Genomic DNA, 21,132 nt, shown 5'->3' on the forward strand with positions numbered 1-21,132 from the left:
TTATATTTACACCCCCAAAATGTACAGAAACCCAGCCCACTACACGAAGCCCTAGGGCGAAACAGTAAAGCGCGCCGTCGACTTCAGGAGAATTTGGTGTTGTTGATACTGGAGAGCAGCACATCACCTCCAGACTCTGCTAGGTTTTGGAACAGGGGTTTTCTATAGGACCCAGGCCTCATGATTGTGGCCTTTTCTGTGCTGGAGTCCAAACTTGAAGCGATGAAGCGAAAGCCAGGGTGAGGAAATGGAGGTCTGTGCTAGGCTAAAAGCTAACGCTAGCCTTTTACCATCTCTACTTTCCATCTTAGCAAACTGGACTACCTCAGCCGAAACAAACTGGAGCTAAACACACATCAGAAGCAAAAGTACTGGCTTTTTAAAAAGCTAACCGGCTACAATCTCTTCAGCTTGCTAACAGCTCACTGCGCTGAGAGGGCTCAACTAGAGGACAGCCGCACTATCCGGTAAGACCCAAGAATAATTACAGTGTTTTTGTTAGTATTAAAACTATGCAAAAAGCAGAGCTCATCATATTTAGTTTTTTTTTTTTTTCACAAGCTCTCCATAAAAGGAAAACCGGGAAAAATAACAGGGTGGTAAACAGAGTTGTAAAACTGTATCTGAGCATTTTTCGCTCTAACCAAAGGCCCATCTTTACTATTTCTACATGAGAACACCTTAAATACTCAGTAAATGCATTCTTTGGCATCTTTAATCAGAGTTTTATTAATGACCACTCTAAATGCTATTCATGAGTAAGATCTGTTTATAGAATTTTCAGCTCCTTAAAAGCAGTACCAGCACCAAAACCTCCATATCCAGCCGTATTTTCCCTCTTCAGGGCCTCAGTGTTTAAGGAAACCATTAAAAGGGGTGTACAATCACTTTAGGCGTATAATTTTCATCCCCCTCCCTAAAAGCCAATCATCTTACGTTCCCATGACAACAGCCCCTGAGAAAAGCTCGAAAAAGGAGCAAAAAATAATAATAATGCAATGCTGCGGTGACCTTCAGAACAACTGCAGAACTATACCATTAAAAACGAATGCAGCACATATACCCACTATGTACACCCTCTCCGTTACAGCCCTCAGGGCTTCTGTCTAACAGCTTTTACAGGTCAAAAATCTCCCCCATGTGATCATATCACTGCTTAGAGGAGCAGACAAAACAAGCAGACTCCATCCAGACAGCCAAGTGTGTCTCTTTTTTCCTAGCAGGAATGTGTAATATTACGACATGCTGTCGATTTTCTTTTCTTTTTTTGGATAATCGGCATAAAATTACACTATGAGGCGCCCTCCTGAGTTTATCCTGGGCATCATCACACTAAACGCTGGTACGACCAGCCATAATTCAAGAGTAAACATGTGGTCTGAGTGCATTTTTCCATATGAATTTAATAGAGTAGGAGTGAACAGAAAATACACCATATGGACAAAAGTATTGGGACACCTGCTTATTCATTGTTTCCTCCATCATTCAAGGGTTTTAAAAAAGAAGAGCTTATCCTGCTTTTGTTGGGGTGACTGTGCAGAGAAGAAGAAGGCTTTCTACTAGATTGTGGAGGAAAATTGCTGTGATGATTTGATTGCATTCAGCAACAAGAATGGTAGAGAGGTCAGGATGTTGGATGATCACCACTTCTAACACCACCCAACTAATCCCAGAAGTATTGGATGGAGCACCAACAATCATTCCAGAGAACACAGCTCTTCCACTGCTCCACAGCTCAATGCTGGGGGGCTTTATACCCCTCTACTAGCCCACGTCTGGAATAATGTTACACAGTTAGGAGAACATAGTATTTGGAGTCTTGCCCAAGGACTCTCAGTGCTGAAGCATGGTGGGCTCACCCAACCATGGAATCCAACCCTAGTTTTGTCATGATATTGCCCACCGTTACCTCACAGACAGACACCTTCTGGCACCACACACACACACCTGCAGCAGCTCAGGGGACGAGAGCTGGGGGACTGCGCTCATTCTGCTCAGATGACTGTATCAACTCTCACATCCAATTACAGTGTGCAGCCAATCAACCCAATCTACAGCACAGTCGCTGTCGGCCGGTGGTCCAGCAGGAGTTAATGAGCCATTGACCACTTAATGGAGTCGATATGATGGCGGTCAGAGTGTGGACGGGGAAAAAGTTGAGTTTTCCCTTCCATTTTAGGCCTCACCTATCATTAATGCTAAAAGAAAGGCATCAGCAGAAAGGGGGCAGCGGCGGTAATTGGGAGCAAATCGCTCATTTTGCTGATTCAGCAAAGCGTTCCAGAAGAGCGCCACTGGTCCTGCACATCAGAGAGACAGCGAGGGGAAAAACACACACACACACACACACACACACACACACACATATATATATATATATATATATATATATATATATATATATATATATATATATATATATATATACACACATAAACAATACTGCATGCACAGGGACCCTGCGCCAAAACAGTCTGAAAAGCTTGTGCAATGCCTAATCAACAGAAATCTCCACGCAGCAGAAAGTCTTTGACAACAGCTGTATTTCCGCTCACTTCCCTTCACTTTTGTTAGGACGTTCTGTCACAGCCGACTCTCTCTCTTTCTCTCTTCTCCTTCTCGCTCTCTTTTCCACAGCAAAAAGGAGCCTATGATGTGTTTGTTTTCTAGCATCCAGCAAACAGCGGTACAAAGTCAGTGCTTTCCAAGGGTAATACATACCCTCCCCATGCAATAATGAGAAAAAGGACCCTGTTGTCTGATATACTGCACTGGGGTGTGTGTGTGTGTGTGTGTGTGTGTGTGTGTGTGTGTGTGTGTGTGGGAATTCGACTCTGAACCAATTGTGTAGCAGGAAAACGCTCGGGGGCTACGCAAAATTGCATCCACTTTTACATCAATTATATTCAAATCAGGTGCATCTGGTCGTTCATAGATGCGGCGACGGCACACTTTCAAAGACAATTACCATTAATCAGATTACGGACTGTTCATTTCCCCTCAGACCCCAGGCATGCTTTTTGAAAAGTAGATCTATTAGTGAACACATGGAAGGGTATATGAATAGACGTATATGCACAGCGCAGGGCTAGCATGTACAGTATGCATCTATATAGTGAATTAACAGAATTAACAACCTAAAATTCATTAATTATCAAATTTACACAAGTTTTCCCTTAGTGTTAGATCAGCTATGACCTGTTTGTTGGGGTCTGGAGATTGCTAATGTAGCTAACAGCTAAAGCAGCTAACAATTAACCATCTACAAACAATTCTGAGTTGTTAAGGAAGTAAGATGATTTCCCTTCATTCCTACACAACAGCACAAGTGGGGCAGTGGTGGCTCAGCGGTTAGAGCGCCGGGCTGTTGACAACAGGGTTGTGGGTTCAATTCCCAGGCTCGGCAAGCTGGGCCCTTGAGCAAGCCCCTTTACCCTCTCTGCTCCCCGGGCGCTGGAGTTGGCTGTGTGTGTGTGTGTGTGTGTGTGTGTGTGTGTGTGTGTGTGTGTGTGTGTGTGTGTGTGTGTGTGTGTGTGTGTGTGTTCACTACGGTAAACACAATTGGCTGTACACTGTACAGTGACAAATACGTGCACCTTTACCATGTTACCCTGACTTCCATTATCAAGCTTTACAGATGACTGTAGAGGTCATCCTCAGGTGAGTATTGCTGCTGTCCAATGGAAAACATGCATCTCCACTCCATGGTTAGAACCCTGTACACCCTCTGTACACTGTGTGAATACTTCTGGATGAATGGACCAATAGAAATGCTCTAAATTACTTGGAATAAACTCATATTTCACATCAGAGATGTTTTTGCCTTCTCCTATAAAGTCTCCATTTTATACAACTGTGCTTTTAGCTACCAGTTAGTGAAAAGGCATGCCTTAAATCATCAGACATTTGCCTTAAACTGTGTTTAGCAGTTAAATCATTTCTAATAGACTTACTTGTGTAGTTTCTGGCACTGTGTGAAACACTGTTATCTAGAGAAATGCACAAAAGTAGCTATGTAGCTAGCATAGCTAAAATCAGTTGTTTTTAGTTATGCAAGCTACTTAAGTTTGTCCAACAGTAAAAGCTATCTTGCTGCCTCAGTTTTGGGTGTACTTTTCTTCATTTTCTGAAGAAAACAAGACAAGACAATCATCTTCACCATTAGTGTTGGGTACAGTTGGAATTTGGCCTTTTGACCTTTTACCACTGTTGGGCCTTGCTCAAGAGCCCAACAGCGGCAGCTTGCCAAGTCCGGGTATCGAACCCACAACCCTCTCATTAATAGTGTTCCTTGAAAAATTTAAAAACACTTAGGCAAGATGATTTAACTACTAAACTTTCATTCATGGCAGATATGATTATTTAAGCAGGCAGTTTTTCCAATGCTAATTCTAAAAATCTTTGGACGCAGTATAGGTTTATCCACTTTTTGAGAAAATTGACTGAAGGTGCCAAAGAATTCATTTACAGAGTAATTTAAGTTGTTCTTTATTGTGGAAATATAACTCAGATTGCAACGGGATAAATCTATAAAAACGGGACAGGTGCAAATTATCCTGTGACTTTACCTCAGAATTTTCCTAGTGTTAGCATTTAGCTGTTTTAGCCTTATTTCCATATTCTCCGTCTTATTAAGACTGCCACATTCCAGTCCAACAAATCAGGGTTTTTGTGTCTGTGAAGGGGTGGGAATGATTTGACAGCAAGTGAACTGAAGTGGATGTGTGTTAAAAGCAGGACAAATGAATCAGCGTAAGAATTGGAGACACTTTGACAAGGGTCAGATTGTGATGGATAGACAACATCTCCAAAACAACAGGCAGAAGGTCTTGAGGGGTGTTCCTGGTATGCAGTGGTTTCAGTACCTTTCAATAGTGGTCCAAGAAAGGACGACTGGTGAATCGGTGACAGGTGACTGATGCAATCCATGGAGGCTTCACAACTTCACAACTTACAGGACTTAAAGGATCTGCTGCTAACGTCTTAGTGCCAGATACCACAGGACATACCCTGACGAGCCAAATCTGTTATGGCAGCACAAGGGGGACCTACTCAATATTATGCTGATCTGTTTATTTGATTCCATCCTCTGATCCCTTAGTTCAGTTTATGAACATTCAAACTTTCCTCCAAACACTTTAAAGGCACGGCCTTTGGCCTCTTCTCCTGCCCACGGCCCCACTGAACTGTGTGCCTCTCATCAGCAGAGCCTCCAAACACATCACAACCTCAGCTTGACGTAAAGCTGTCACATCCCATTGGAAAATACACTGGAGACAAGCATCTGCCCTGGAATGGCCTACTCTGACCTGAGGACGACAACAAGACACAACGGTGAACCTCAGCTGAACTCAAAATAATCAGCATCCATCCAATGTCCCGGTCCAGCGCAGGGCTGTGAGCTTGAATCGGAGAGTGTCTACAAGTCCACAAGAATGAATTGTGGACCACGGTATGGCACAGAGATTAGATTAGCCTGAAGAATGCAGCTGAAGTTCCCTATCAAAGCTATAAAAGCTATAAAACCAAGTGTGGGAGCTAAATGATGCTTGGCTCTGTGATGCAATTGGGGAAGATAGGTAGCATATGTCTTATGAGCAATAAAGGAGTACGTCAATGTTTTACAAACTATGAACGCTGCTATATCTCTATTACACAGCTGATTACCAGAGACAATCATTCTGATGTATTTTCAGAAATCCAGCTCGCTTTCTACTGTAAGTGTATTTATAGACTGTAGGTCTTCTAGTCTTCCACTAAGCATTGAAATTATTGCCTATGGTAATCGACTGAGATGGATATTAGGGTTAAATGCCAGGACGTTCGTTTAATGTGTTACAATAGAACTGTAAGGGGTAACACTTTCTATTACAGATCCAGATATTAACCTAGGAAGCGAGTGGTACAAACTACTAGGTAATTAAATACTAATTATAGTTTACTATTTAATATATTATACAATATATGATAAGTACTAGGTCATTATTTGTATAACAAAATTACATCAACATGCCTCTGGCCCACAGGTTGGTACTACTATAGCTGGCAACAGAGTAAATGTGAGGTACGTTCTCCAAAGCACTGCTTAATTATTTGTGGTAAAATTGACCAGGGAGTCTAATTGAATTAGAGATTGAGATCTGAGATTGCACATGTTAAAGCAGGACAGCAAATTGAAAAAGTCTCTGAGTATAGGGGTATATGGGGTAAAAGGAAGCACAAAGACATTTAAAGACATAAAGGTCTTAGTAATAGTGTATTAGCACTAGTATTTAACTGTCTACTATGTAGAAGTGGGCTGTGAAAGGATATGGTTTTAATGGGTCCATAATTTTTATCAAATTTAATTTAAATAAAATAATAATAATAATTCCAGTGACATTTTGTATGTATGGTTGTACACACCACCCTGTTACTCTAAATATTTTTTGGCAATTGTTAGAAATTTTACTCAGTCCTTTTAGCACCTTAATATCTAGAACCCAGGTTGAGTATTTCAGTGAAGTACTTTAGTCAGGCTGTTTGGGTTATTACCTCCATTTTATCCAAAAGAATTACATGGCACATTTATACTCACGTATTGCTTCACTTAATGTTAAATGTAGCTGATCAGATCATGAGGGACCACAGTAACTTTAATTGTTAGGCGTAGGATCTTGTCATTTTTCGTGTAGTTAAATGTGTAACGATAGGTGAAAGTCTTGCTGATCGGATCGGAGCCATAGCTACATAGGAAGGGAGGTGCCTACCTGATAGGGCTTGCAGTGTAGTGGGTGAGCAGAGTATTAGGGAAGGGAATGGGCTGGGCTCTATGTGGGCCTTAAGTTATTAGAGGCAGGATTTTGCCATCTTACTATATAATGTTACTACAGCAAAGAACCATCTACAGGATGCTTTTCATCCAGGAGCAGAACTATAGGCATTAGAGATGAGTTGTAACAACCTTGAAGGACTTCCTTTTAAGAGCACTTTGGAGGTCAAACCTCAGTAAACCAGATCATGGCGAGAACATTAGTTTGAGGAACACAGATGCTCACTGTATGGGATAAACAACGCCCACAAGCAAGCTCTGAAACCAATGAAACCAATGACGTTTGATCTTACCTTCATCAATACTGATTCACTGAGTTTCTCCCGGTTCACGATCTTTATGGCAACTTTCTGACACGTGACGCAGTGGACCCCCAACTTCACCAAGCCTGAAAAATTGAAAAAGAAAAGAGGTATATGTCAGAAAGCCACACACTTCAAAATAAAGGTGCTACAGAGGGTTCTTCAGAAGTTCTACCACATTGACTTCTTTACCTTGACTTCATACACTACATGGACAAAAGTATTGGGACGCATGCTCATTCACTGATTCTTTCGAAACCAATTTTTTGGTTCTAAGGAGTTTGTCCTGCTTTTGTTGGAGTAACTGTCTTCACTGTCCAGGGAAGAAGGCTTTCCACTAGACTTTTGGGGGAGATTTTGGAGGTCAGGCTGTTGGGTGATTACCAGCCCACTTCATCCCCAACTCCCCATCTCATCCCAAAAGTACTGGATGGAGCGCCATCCATCATTCCACTCCACAGCTCAATGCTGGGGGGCTTTATACCACACTAGGCCATGCCTGGCATTAGACATCATGGTGTTAATTGGTGTTTTGTGCATGTTTATCTGCTCCAGAGAGTCATTTTCTATTAGACTGTAACCTAAAGTTGCCAAATCCATGCAATCGTTACATACAAGGGGTGTCCACAAACTTTTGGACATGTAGTGTACATCACTTTTATAAAAATGATTCTGTGCTCAAAGAATGCTTCGTAGCACCTTTGTACACACAAAGGAGCACAGCCCAAAGAGCCCTCGCCCCGGCATTAAAGCGCCTGCCTCAGCAAGACTTTGCTCTGAAATGAAAATTGTCTCTCGGAAGCCCCCCGTCATGCGTAAAATGAAACATGGGCACGCTGTTCATGAAGCGCAGTAAATGTCAGCCAACATACATAAACACAAACTAGGCCAGATCAATGAGGAAAATCCCTCAGTAGCATTCTGTCACAACAACAATAAAAGAACAGTAGCCCCCCTCACGCTCAAAGGCTGACACGGGAGCAGGCGTATATCACAGTCCTTTCTCTAAATGCCACGTCTTTGCATTCCTTTATTACCTTCATACATTTTTCTCGCATGCCTCTGCATATCAAACTGTTGATTTCCCTGCAGGGTTACCCAGGGGGGCCGAGGGGCTGTAACATAAACACCTAACGCTTCCCCACCGCTCTTTTATGCCTGACTGTCATTTGAGCCTGAAGGGCAGTGTGCGGCGATCCCCCCTTCCCCCCCTCAATCCCCTTAGACACGAGGCGGGACATCCCAGGACCGCATGAATATTTCATCTCTGTGTAATTGCCTCGGACAGACACGTGTCAAAGCACAAGAAGGCCCCACGAACACGAGTCACCCAGCGAACTTTGCCGGACTACAAAGGAACAAACTTGGGCATGGAGATAAAACAGGCCAGGTAATATGTCCAGGTAAGCGAAAAAACATGTGTCCTCCCATTTGGGAAGGAGAGGAAGAGCTTATATCTGAAGCTTACCATATCACCTGTCAAACATGGTGGAGGCAGGGTTATGGCAACGGCATGTGTGGCTGCCAGTGGAACTGGATCACTGGAGTTTACTGATGATGTGACTTCTACAAAGTGTAAAGTAGCTTAATCCATGCATTTGTTACAAAGGGTGTCCACAAACTTTCGGACACGTAGTGTACATCACTTTTTTTAAATTTCTTTTATGGAAGCTTACCATGTCACCTGTCAAACATGGTGGAGGCAGTGTTATGGCACCGGCATGTGTGAATGCCAGTGGGACTGGATCACTGGAGTTTACTGATGATGTGACTTCTAATACACTGCTGATCTGTCCAAATGTTTGTGGACACTCCTTCATATGAATGCCATCAGCTACTTTAAATTTTACTCAGCACCCATTGCTGACACAGATGTGCAAATGCACACACACAAACACACAGCTTGTCTAGTCCCTGTAGAGAAGAACTGCCAATAGAATAGGCATTGAGCTGTGGGGCAGTGGAACTGTTTTATGTGGAATGATGGATGGTGGAGCTCCATCCAATACTTTTGTGATTTGGGGAGTTGGGGATGACGAGGTGGGGTGGTGATCATCGTGCAACATCCTGACCTCACTAACGCTCTTGTTGCTGAATGCAACATATCCTCACAGCAATGCTTCTTCAAAATCTAGCAGAACCTGTGGAGACTGCTGATAGAAGGAGCAGGATGTATTCTGCAGTGTATATGACAATATTTTATGCTCAAATTCAATCAAATGAGACAAAGGAGTTGCAATATTCAGAATAAGCCCTATATTAAGGAACAATCTGGGGAAGGGGAACAAAAAAATGGGGAAGGAAGGTAAAAAGTGAAAAGACATGCTTTCCCATTTGGAGCACAGCCGCAAACGCCTCCATGAAGGCATTATTCAAACAGCGAGGCGTCCACAAATAAACGCCAACATGAAGCGTCCAGCGAAGCCATCCAGGACGATATGGAAGCGTGTATTATTAGGGGCTACTGGGCAGAAAACACAAAAGCCCTGTTTGCAAGGCGATGCAAATTTGGATTCCAGTCAAATGTATGAATAAATGCATACGTAACAGGCAAATTAATTGCAGAACACATGTTAGCCAGGGAGAGTGGGTGGACTGGGGGGGGCATTTGTGGAAACAGCAGGCGAAGCCTCCACAGAGTCTAAAAATGAAGTCATCTATTCACATATGTGCTGGCACAAACGTATGTACCATATGTACACCTAAGTACAGCCCATCATTCTCGCATCCTTCCCTCAGCCTCAGCAAGCATAGCTAAAACACTCGCTGTATCTCACTTTGCCTGTGGTAGACGTGTCCAAACATGTCCAGATTTTAGATTAGGGTTGGAACGGAGCTCTGTCAGAGGGTTCATGATCCACTCTATAATCAACACTTGGATCAGGTAATAAAAGACTGCAGGGAAGTTAGACTACACTACTACTGTCAGTAGAGATCAATTCCTAATAATAAAAGTCATATATTAATTATGATAATTAATGATGAATGATGAGAAGACAAGTGTATGTAGAATATCGTATCGATAATTATCGTATCAATAATGTAGAAAGGTTAGGGTTAGGGTTTATGGATGATTTAGGGGTAAAGTTTGGGTCAGGGTTAAGATTTAAGGTTGATTTAGGGGTAAGGTTTGGGTTGGGGTTAAGATTTAGGGATTATTTAGGGGTAAGGTTAGGGCTAGGGTTAGGATTTATGGTTGATTTAGGGCTAATGTTAAAGCCAGGGTTAAGATTTAGGGTTGATTTAGGGGTAAGGTTAAGGCCAGGGTTAAGACTCAGGGTTGATTTAGGGGTAAGGTTAAGGCCAGGGTTAAGATTTAGGGTTGATTTAGGGGTAAGGTTAAGGCCAGGGTTAAGATTTAGGGTTGATTTAGGGGTAAGTTTAGGGTTAGGATTTAGGGTTGATTTAAGGGTAAGGTTAGGGTTAGGGTTAGGATTTAGGGTTGATTTAGGGGTAAGGTTAGGGTTAGGGTTAGGATTTAGGGTTGATTTAGGGGTAAGGTTAGGGTTGGGGTTAGGATTTAGGGTTGATTTAGGGGTAAGGTTAGGGTTAGGGTTAGGATTTAGGGTTGATTTAGGGGTAAGGTTAGGGTTAGGGTTAGGATTTAGGGTTGATTTAGGGGTAAGGTTAGGGTTAGGGTTAGGATTTAGGGTTGATTTAGGGGTAAGGTTAGGGTTAGGGTTAGGATTTAGGGTTGATTTAGGGGTAAGATTAGGGTCAGGGTTAGGATTTATGGTTGATTTAAGGATACGGTTAGGGTTGGGATTTAGGGTTACATTCAATAGAAAGTAATTCAACTTAGAGTTCAGTTGCATTTAATACACAATCAGTTGCATGCCAGGTGAGCATCTAAAATGGTAAAGTGCTTCCATGTTTTACTATTTGTTTACAGTTATTGATATCTGCAAAAGAAACAAAATAGTGAACTCTACAGAAGAGCAGATCTGCAGATAATGCCTCCAACGGTCCACTCCACCAGTTTCTTCCTAAAAACCCTTACAGTGAGTAAACATCCTACATCCAAACATGAGCCTCCAGTGGCTGAGGAGCGAGGAAGCCATGGAAACGCATGTTTCAGCTTCTAACTGTGGCTAAGCAGAGAAGCTGCAGTCACATTGACCCTCTTCAGTCACTGCACTGTGCAGAAAAACAGACAAACATGGGTGAGTCAACCGTGGCTGAGCTCTCCGCAGAGCCAGTCAGCGAGCAGTGTTCTTGTCATTTTTTACAGAGAAAAACAACACTCTTCCATGAGAGATTTGTCCACTAACACTTTGCAGTTAACTCCAAAGGCTGAGGCAGCTGAAAGCTCTTGGAGGAGGGATGTGCGAAGGGAACTGTCAAATTTCAGTGTAAAGCAGAATAGAGCAAAGAAAATCATCATAAACAACATAATACCAAAAACCGGAGCATCAGCAAACGAGACGAATGTGAAACAAAGAAAAAATAATGTGAGAAATTGAGGAAAGAATTACACTCAGATTACAATCAACTTTAACTGGTTAGACATTAGCTGTGAGGTTGGACAGGTTGGATGAGGACTGTTGCTTAGAGTGAACATAACCATTCTGTATGCCAGCTGGACTATACTGGTGTATACAGGCTGGGAACAGCAATAATTAACCTGAGACTATCCTTAGTTTTTGCACTGCTGAGGAAGATCATATCTGCTCAATATTGTTTATTATTATCGCTTATATATCGCTTTTTTCACAACAGTTCAAACCCGGCTGTTGGTGAATCTCCAATTAAAAGAAGTAGCTTAAACGCTGTGAGCCGCTGTGAGCCACTGCAGTGCCATAAACCAGTTAGTCAAAGCATTTCATTAATAATTTTTCTCACAAGCCAACTACTGTGTATCATTCTGAGGTCAAATAACAGGGTAATAAATAGGCTAGTAAAATCTGGGCATCTGGGCTATTTTCACAACAGTTAGTTCCAGCCACGTGAGCTGAACGCTTTTAAACCGAGAAGTAGGGTGAATCCTGTGAGCCGTTGCAGTGCCGTAAACAAGCCAGTCAAAGCAGAGCTCATCATTTTTCTCACAAGCCCACCAGTGTGTTCAGATAACAGGGTGGTTAATGGCTTTAGTAACAGGGTGGTTAATTAAGGCGTGTAAAATCGCATCTGGGCATTATTATACAACAGTTAGTTCCGGCTATGCAAGCTGATTGGTTGAGAATCAGTGAAACCATGCTGTTAGCGAAAACTAGCGTAAATGCCCAGCGCATTCAGCATTAAAGGCATTTAGGGGACACCATTATCCAGAGCATCTCAAAAGGTTACTCATATTACAAAGGTGGGCCAATGTAGTGTTAGGAGTCTTGCCCAAAAATGTTTACTGGTTTTGTGCAGCATCGTCACCCAGACCTCAGGGAATCCAGTATCCCACATGGTGTAATAGCTTAGTGGCAGGTGGTGGTGTTAGCTGTTGCGCCACACCAACCAAGTACAGTGAAGTGAGCAGGTGCTAGCTGGATGATTAGCTGGATGATTAGACCCTCCTATAATCTCTTCAGGTAGCTATGAGTACACTGTGCCGACTGACCACTGAGAAGTCCCAGAGACGGTAGCAACAGTAAGACTCGGGAATAATTATAATATCTAACCACAACCCTTCTTATAGTGCTATGCTATGTTATGTAGCTACTGTGAGCCGTTGCAGTAAACCAGCTCATCATTTTTCTCACAAGCCCACCAGTGTGTTTCATTCAGAGGTCAAATAACAGGGTGGTTTGAACAGCGTAAAGGTTCACAACAAAGGCTGTCCCCAAAAGCCTCAAATAAAAGGTGCAGCAATCGCCTCCGGTCTGCTTGGGTGGGATGGAAGTCCATATAGGCAAACCTCCCATCTTACCAGCACAGGCCACTAACAGATCAATATGTGGGGGCTCATCAATTACAGTAAAAAGAGTCTGCCTGTGAACTTCAGAGCAAACAGGCATCCATAGTGACCAGGGATTCTCCCTCTCCCACCATGTGCATGCGTCAAACACCTGCTTACCAGGGGTATGAGCTCTCATCTACCCACGAATGACCTTAATTCACTCGGGATAACACACAAATATAGAATAATACTGAATGCAGATAGTACACAATCAGCCATATCATTAAAACCACCTGCCTGATATTGTGTAGGTCCCGCTTAAAAAGTCATCTCTGACCCAGCAAGGGGTCCAGATATCCTGTTGTATCAGGCACCCAGACGTTAGCAGCAGATCCTTCATGTCCCGTAAGCTGGGAGATGGGGCCTCTGTGGGTCGCATCAATGAGCCTTGGGCACCCATGTCTGTTACAGGTTCACCAGCTGTCCTTCCTTGGACCACTTTTTGTAGGTACTGTCCACAAGACCTGCCTGATGTCAATATCATTCATGACTTGATCCCCCTGATCCCCCCTAGTTTTAATGTTATGGCTGATCTGAAACCAGTGGTGTGTTTACGTTGTAAAAATATGATTTCAGCCCAAAACTGAGACCTGCATGCGATTATAATCAAAGCAGCTGAGACGCTCCCATCCAGTGAATGTGTCACAATGCATCAGTGTATCCCACCTCCATTGCGTCCTGATGTACTCACACATTTCTATTTCACACCATTATTCTCGCCACGACTCACCAGAAAGGTCACCCAGACGTCAGTAATATCCGTGCTGATAGAGAGCCTCCATAGTCGTCTGCCTACTGCCTACTGTAGCCAGTCTAATCCAATCTACTGGCTTCGGCAGAAGAGCTGCTGCAGACAATAAGCAGCCAGGTTGTAGCCAAGCCAAGCCCTGCAGTCCTACTCTTATCTATTTTTGATTAATGCACTCAGCGTCAGCATAAAGGACTTTGTAATTATACAGCCTGCCAAGCAAAGACAGGCTGCTTGAGTCCAAATGGAAAGTGTGAACAACACTCTACTTACAGCCTGCATGCATAACGCATCATGATGCATGTGTGAAGCGTTCGATCCCTGACCACCCATGAGGTCCTAACTGCCTTCTCTTTGTCTTTCATGGATGGCCTACAGATCTCTGGTGTTTCTCAGTTTTGCAGAAACATCTGCCATATCCTGGAGTCTCCTAAGGATTCACCGAACCTATGTACTGTGACAGAGGTGCTGCTTTATACACCAATCAGCCGTTACGTTAAAACCACTGACAGCTGAAGTGAAGAAGATTGATTACCTGCTTCCAGTGGCACCTGTCAAGGTGTCAATGTGAGTCACTTCTTAAAGTTGATGCGTTGAAAACAGGAAAAATGGGCAAGTCTAAGAATCCAAAAAGCCAAACTGTGATGGGTCAGTGCATCTCCAAAATCAGGCAGGTCTTGGGGGGTGTTCCAGGTACCGATGCATGCAGCGTGATCGGCTGGTCAGTCTCATACAACTCATGCTGTGATTGGCCGTAACGGTGCATCCATTGGGATTATGTTTAAACGCTGTAGCACATCGGCAGGAGCAATAAAGCTTTCGATTCTGAAGGCCCCATCCATTCATCTCCTCTTCACTCACTCATCCATTCATCCATTCAGCCCTGGGCAGGGCTGACTCTGTACACATCCCCTCCTGACGCTCTCTCACAGTGGCCCAGAGGAAGTGTACAGTAAGTGGAAGTGATGAGGGCTGTGTTCTTTGACAGGCAGCAGAGAAGCAGCATCTGCTCCAGCACTGAGAACAACACCACAAACACAAAGCTCTACAGACAGCAGCAGTGCACACTCACACACACACACACACATCATCCTTTGTGATTTTTTTTTCCTGTCTGTATTTTGGCAGCGAAAATCTTTCAATTAGGCCTTTTTATAGACGCTGCCCTGAGGGAGGGGGTGTCTGGAGATCGCCACCAACTAGCCTGCTGCATGGCTTCAAGGGGCTATTTTTAACCAGATGCAACCAACCTGGCAAGCAGACATGCAATTATTTCAAATCTGCAGCCGGATTATCACCTTTAGTGAAGTCACAGAGAACTCTGTCATGAAGGACAATGCAGTAGTCTGTCCCATGTGGTCCCATATGGTTTTCACCCAGGCAGCCCGGGTTCAACTCCCGGCATGGGAACAGTTTATTATTCTAAAGGGGCAGTGGTGGCTCAGCAGTTCGAGCTCCAGGCTATTGATGACAGGGTTGTGGGTTCAATACCTCGGCTTGGCAAGCTACCACTATTGGGCCCTTGAGCAAGACCCTTCACCCTCTCTGCTCCCCGGGTGCTGGAGTTGGCTGCCTCACTGCTCCTAGTTCACTAGTGTGTGTGTGTGTGTGTGTTCACTGCCACAGATCGGTCTAATGCGGAGGACACTTTTCGCCCTCTTAGATTGTTTGAGCCCCTCGTACCCCCCTCATCATGACGTTCTGTTGTAATGTCCATTTTAAGACTGAAAACAGCGAGAGAGCTGTTCGTAAGCCAGAGCAATACTTTATTCAAGGCTACCTACACAGGGAGGTCATTGGACATGCATATTACATCCCAAAAGTATTGGGTGGAGCGCCATCCATTATTCCAGAGAATTCTTCCACAGTTCTTCCACTGCTTCACAACTCAATGCTGGGGGGCTTTATACCCCTCTAGCCCATGCCTGGCATTAGGCATATTGCCAATAGGTTCATGAATAGCTGTCCCAGAGAGTTCTACTGGTTCTACTGGTGATTCTTCTCTACAGAGACTTGACTGTAAGCTGTGTGTGTGCGCTTGCATATCTCGGTCAGCAATGGGTACAGCTTTATTCATTAGAAGGGGTGTCCACAAACATTTGAATTATTGGCAAATTGTTTTTTTGTTTTGTTTTTTGCTCCTGGACTCCCCCTACAGCTGTGGAGTGTACTTCACTTTTACTCCACTGTAGTGAATGGACAGCTGCACACATGCATTTGTTGACAAGTGGAACTGAAGGAAGCATGTGTGCTGAGGTGGCAGAGTAATTCAACAGGATTTTACACCAATATGACTTGAGTTATCGAGAAATCACCCTAAGACACTAGAACCCTAATTTCAGCAAAACATCGACAGCTACAAATTTAAGATAAAACTGCTACATAGTGCTGCTTTAAACTAGTCAATGCGAATGCTAATGTAGGTCCAAGCTGAAACAGAGGCTCTGATTTCTCACAATATCTCATTCAGTACAATGTCACTATGTATTAGAAACAATGTGGAGGAGGTGGGGGTGTATTTTCTCACTCGTATTAAATCCGACAGAGCACGACAGCTGTACAGGACGACTGAAACCCGTAAAAAAATAGGGACCTGATAAAGCAAATCACACATGTATCCCCACCTGTAAGATCTTGTAATATTAAGTCAATATGAAAGTACTATTACAGCGCTAAGCCCCGTAAGTCTCGCCACTAAAGGAAGGCTTACGGCAGTCAGTGACAAAACCTCAGAGAGTGTGAAGTGTGCGGCTGCGTTCTGCAGGTGACTGGCTTTGTGAGAGGAGCCATTTGGAAGCTCAACAATGTGCCATCTGGGACTGTCACAGCTATGATTGATGATGGCCTAATCTGAAAATGAATCACATACACACACATGAAATGAAATGAAAATGAAAATGAAGGCTCGGCTACAGTGGCAGCGAAAGTCCTCCATAACTCTGATGATAACAGTAAAAAGATACGAGAGAAGCTAAACAGTTGGACAGCGGTGGTACTCCCGCCTATCACTCTGAGCACCTCATAAACACAGGATTTCATGCAGTTTGAGGAGCCTACACAAGCTCTCCAAATACACCACTGTGTTAACGCAACAGCCTGTTGGTTAATACAATCGAAAATGCCATCTGCTTATTGCAAATGAAGAGACTTAATGGGACTTGCCTGAGGGGGGATAGTGGCACCCCGCCTACCCCATACAGTCCCCCGCCCCACTTTACATGCACAGTCCAGACTGCCACAGATCTGGTGGGTAATATAAACTCAAATTTATATTATAACATACCAAGAGACAGACAGATAGACAGACAGACAGACAGAGGTGACCAATCATATCAACCACCTAGCAACTATCTAGCAACCCTACAGAAACCACCATTGCAACTGCCTAGCAACTCCTTGTGACCACTAAGCAACACTATAGCACCCATTATACCATGAAAACCACACAGCAACCACCTTACATCCAACTAGCAACACCATAGTAACCCCCTAGCAACTACCTAGCAACTTTACAGAGACCACAGCAAGCCCCTAAAAACAGTTTCTCCTAAAGACTGAGAGTAACCTTACAGCACCCTCCTAGCACCCACCTTAGACACCACAGCAACCACCTATCACTACCATAGCAACCACCTAGCAACAACACAGACACCACCTAACATCACCATATATCAAGTATAGTAACCACCGAGCAACACCATAGTAATCACCTCGCAACTACCTTGCAACCCCAAAGCGACAACCTAGTATATCATAGCAACCATTTGGTTTCTCCTTAGTGACTACAAGAGCAACATCCTAGCAACTGTCCGGAAGTGAGGACCACTTTAGCTTTAAAACCATTAACTTTTCTAGTTATCATCATTATTATTGTTGATGTTATTAACAACAACATTTATTTATTTATTTATGCAATAATGCCAATAACAGTATGAGATCACTAACAACTACGTTGCAACCCCATAGTGATTTAGTATATCATAGCAACCATTTAGCAAAAACAGTTTCACCTTAGTGACCATGTAGCAATAGCAGCAATACCAATGTTATTAGTAATTCAAAGTATTGAACAATTGAGCAACTGATTTTAGGGAGGGGGTCCTATGCCCCCTTTTTGAGATTATCATGGTATCTATTATATGGTAAAGTATAATATAATTATACCAACCTCTACACTTGTCTCTGAGAGACATGGTTCTAGTGCTGATCCGCTCTGAAGGTGACGAAGAAATACAATTACAAGGGCAAGACAAACGAGGACAGTAGTTTTGCTACAAGCCATATTTCCAAGCTTCAAAGTGTCTAATTCTACAAACATCACTTGAAGTGGATATCACAAACTCCTTCGACAAAAAGCTTGTCTCAGGCGGCAGACACTTAACACTCGGCCAAGCTTCCTCGTCAATCCCCGGAGGCTTTGCAGAATCAATGAACTGTTGATTCCTGCAGCACTAACCAAAAGCCATGCTTAACACTTCGGGAGTCTATTTTGTATCATAAAGGTCTCGGTTCTACAGCAGCAGGCTAGCCAGTCCTGTAGCCTCTAGGTGCAAACTCCCAGATGCAAACGGGATCGGGTGCCAGACAGATTTCCAGCTGCTCCCGGGCGTCGCACATGCTCCGCTAGCATCTTGGGCCTGGTTCAAATAAAGAGGCTCTGAGCCAACAGCATTAAATATGTGTTTATTGCCCTTAATGAAAGCCAAGGGGAGCCAAATGTATCCTCAAGGGCTAAGCTGTTATCTGTTGCCTCATGGTAGGCTGTGAAAGTGACCAAGATGTCTGTCTGGACCGGGGAAGCTTAGCGAAGCACAAAATCAGAGCTAGTAGCTAGCCAGAGTCCATTTTTCCACAGAAGGTAATTAGGGATATTGATAATGAGATATGATCATAACAAACGTCCTTCACTTTGATGAGTACTGGAACTAATACACAGCAGCCAAAGAGCAGTTTGGTACTTGGTTAGCGATGCTAACCAAACAAACTCCCAAGGTGCTAATCTAGCCCTGACCTGGCTAGCTGCTCCATTTAATGGACAAAAGTATTGGGACACCTGCTCATTCATTGTTTTTTCTGAAATCAAGGGTAACTGATGGGGTAACTGATTCTACTGTCCAGGAAAGAAGACTTTCTACTAGATTTTGGATGAGAACTGTTGTGAGGATTTGACTGTATTCAGCGACAAGAGTACAAGAGTAATGAGGTCAGGATGTTGGATGGCCACCAGCTCACCTCATCCCCAACTCCCCAACTCATCCCAAAAGTATTGGGTGGACACCATCCATCATTCCAGAGGACACAGTTCTTCCACTGCTCCACAGCTCAATGCTGGGGGGCTATATACACCTCAAGCCCACGCCGGGCATTAGGCACCATGGTGCCAATTGTTTCGTGTTCATCCGCTCTAAAAAGTCCTAATCTATTAGCAATTCTTCTCTACAGGGACTAGACAAGCTGTGTGCATTTGCAGATCTGTGTCAGTGTAAAGTAGCCGAATGTATTCCTTTAGAAGGGGTGTCCACAAACATTTGGCCATGTAGTATAGCTCTGATTCCTGCAAGCCTGAAAAAAATTGGGGGTGGAGTAATAGGAGGTAAGAGTCATTATGATGGCCACCATTGTTGGGCCTGTTGACATCTCTCTCACACACAGGCTAATTCCATCGCCGCCCGGACTAAATCAATGTGTCAGCGACGACTAGCTCATTATCCTGCTGCCTACTGTATATTAACGGCTCATACCGCCACGGATTTCTATTACGCAGGCCTGCCTCTCAACACATCATCTGCACACTCTCTCACATGTGGCCTTTTAATTCTCTCTCTCTCAGGCTGGCCATTCAATAGAAAACAAAGAAGCCTCCATTATGGTCCTTCTATGACTGACTCTGGCTACAAAGGTAAGGACAGGGGAGGTTTACTGGCAAGAGAATTAATTAATACAGTGTTTCAAGGGGGGTTAGCTTTGTGCGAACACATGAAATAGAACTGGCTCAGTCAAAGTTGATCCGTTGGGTCAAATAAGGTGACTGGTGACGACTAGGATTGCATAATGGCAGCACAAGCACCACAATACAACAGTCATACATAACTGCACTCGTATTATTTTAATAGAGTCACCATCACATTTATATTTACATTTAAAGATATTTAGCAGACGCTCTTCTCCTCAGCTAGTTTGTATAGACTAGGATCCAAAAGATCCCTCTAAGCTTAAATACTACTAAACACAAAAGTCAGTATGGAGACCACAGTACTGAACAGTACACTTCGCCCAAGTATTCTCAGCAAAGGTGAGTCTTCAGTCTGCGAGCAACTCTGCTGTTCGGACACCCAGGAGAAGTTCGTTCCACCACTTCGGTGCAGGACAGAAAAAAGCCTGGACGCTCGTCTTCCGTGGATCTTAAAGGATGGCGGGTCGAGCCGAGCCGTACTTGAATCTGGAAGGGCTCTTGGTGCAGATCGGCTTTTGACCATTGCGATCAAGCATGGAGGGGCTGGCTGGTCCACTCTTGGCTTTGAAGGCCAGCCCCAGGTTTTGAATCGGATGTGGGCAGCAGCTACAGGAAGCCAGTGAAGAAAGAAGGCAGTGGAGGAGTTGCATTGTTGTAATTATATATTGGAAACCTTATATCCAAAAACCTCTCTGTAGCCTTTAGAACAGGTACTGTGGCTGTATGGCTGATATGCACTACATGTCCGAATGTATGTGTATGTGAATGAATGCATTTAGCTACTTTAAGCTATCTAGTACCTATAGAGAAGTACTGTCATTAGAATAGGGCTCTATATATAGGGAGCATATAAACGCCAGGCGTGGGGTAGAGGGGTATGAAGCCCCCAGCATTGAGCTTTGGAGCTCTAAAATATGTTCTCTGGAATGATGGCTGGTGCTCCATCCAGTACTTTTGAGATGAGTTTGGGAGTTGGGGATGATGAGGTGGGGTGGTGATCATCCAACATCCTGACCTCACTAATGTTCTTGTCGCTGAATGCAATCAAATCCTCTCAAGAATGCTCCTCCAAAATCTAGTAGAAAGCCTTCTTCCCTGGACAGTAGAGACAGTTACTCCAATACAAGCAGTATCAACTCTTTTAACAATCTTTATTTTAGAAGAAACAATACATGAGCAGGGCAGGTGTCCCAATACTTTTGTCAATTCGTCAATGGTATGTATATTCTGATTGGCTGCCCTGTATTGTGCGTCGTTTAAAAAGACCAACATCTCTTTATATGTACAGTGTGAATGGGTGGAGATATACTAGTCTTTTGCAGACTATACGTAGTCTGCAAATACGCTGGGTGTTTTGTGACATCAGCTTATTTTTCATATATAGACCACTGCTTTTTCATGATATGGACCCTTTAAACCATTCGTCCCTAT

General features: G+C 43.6%; 1 protein-coding gene across 3 annotated transcripts in view; it reads right to left on the reverse strand.

Moving 5' to 3' along the window:
- Positions 1-21,132, reverse strand: part of brsk2b (BR serine/threonine kinase 2b) — a 189,996-nt gene that overhangs the window by 94,232 nt on the left and 74,632 nt on the right. For all 3 annotated transcript variants that reach the window (XM_072671701.1, XM_072671700.1, XM_072671699.1), the window contains exon 2: positions 7,105-7,199. In XM_072671701.1, the coding sequence (XP_072527802.1) occupies positions 7,105-7,199 (95 nt within the window). The remainder of the gene's footprint in view (positions 1-7,104; positions 7,200-21,132) is intronic.

The sequence above is a fragment of the Salminus brasiliensis genome, chromosome 25 (assembly GCF_030463535.1).
Source record: "Salminus brasiliensis chromosome 25, fSalBra1.hap2, whole genome shotgun sequence".
Lineage (NCBI taxonomy): Eukaryota > Metazoa > Chordata > Actinopteri > Characiformes > Bryconidae > Salminus > Salminus brasiliensis.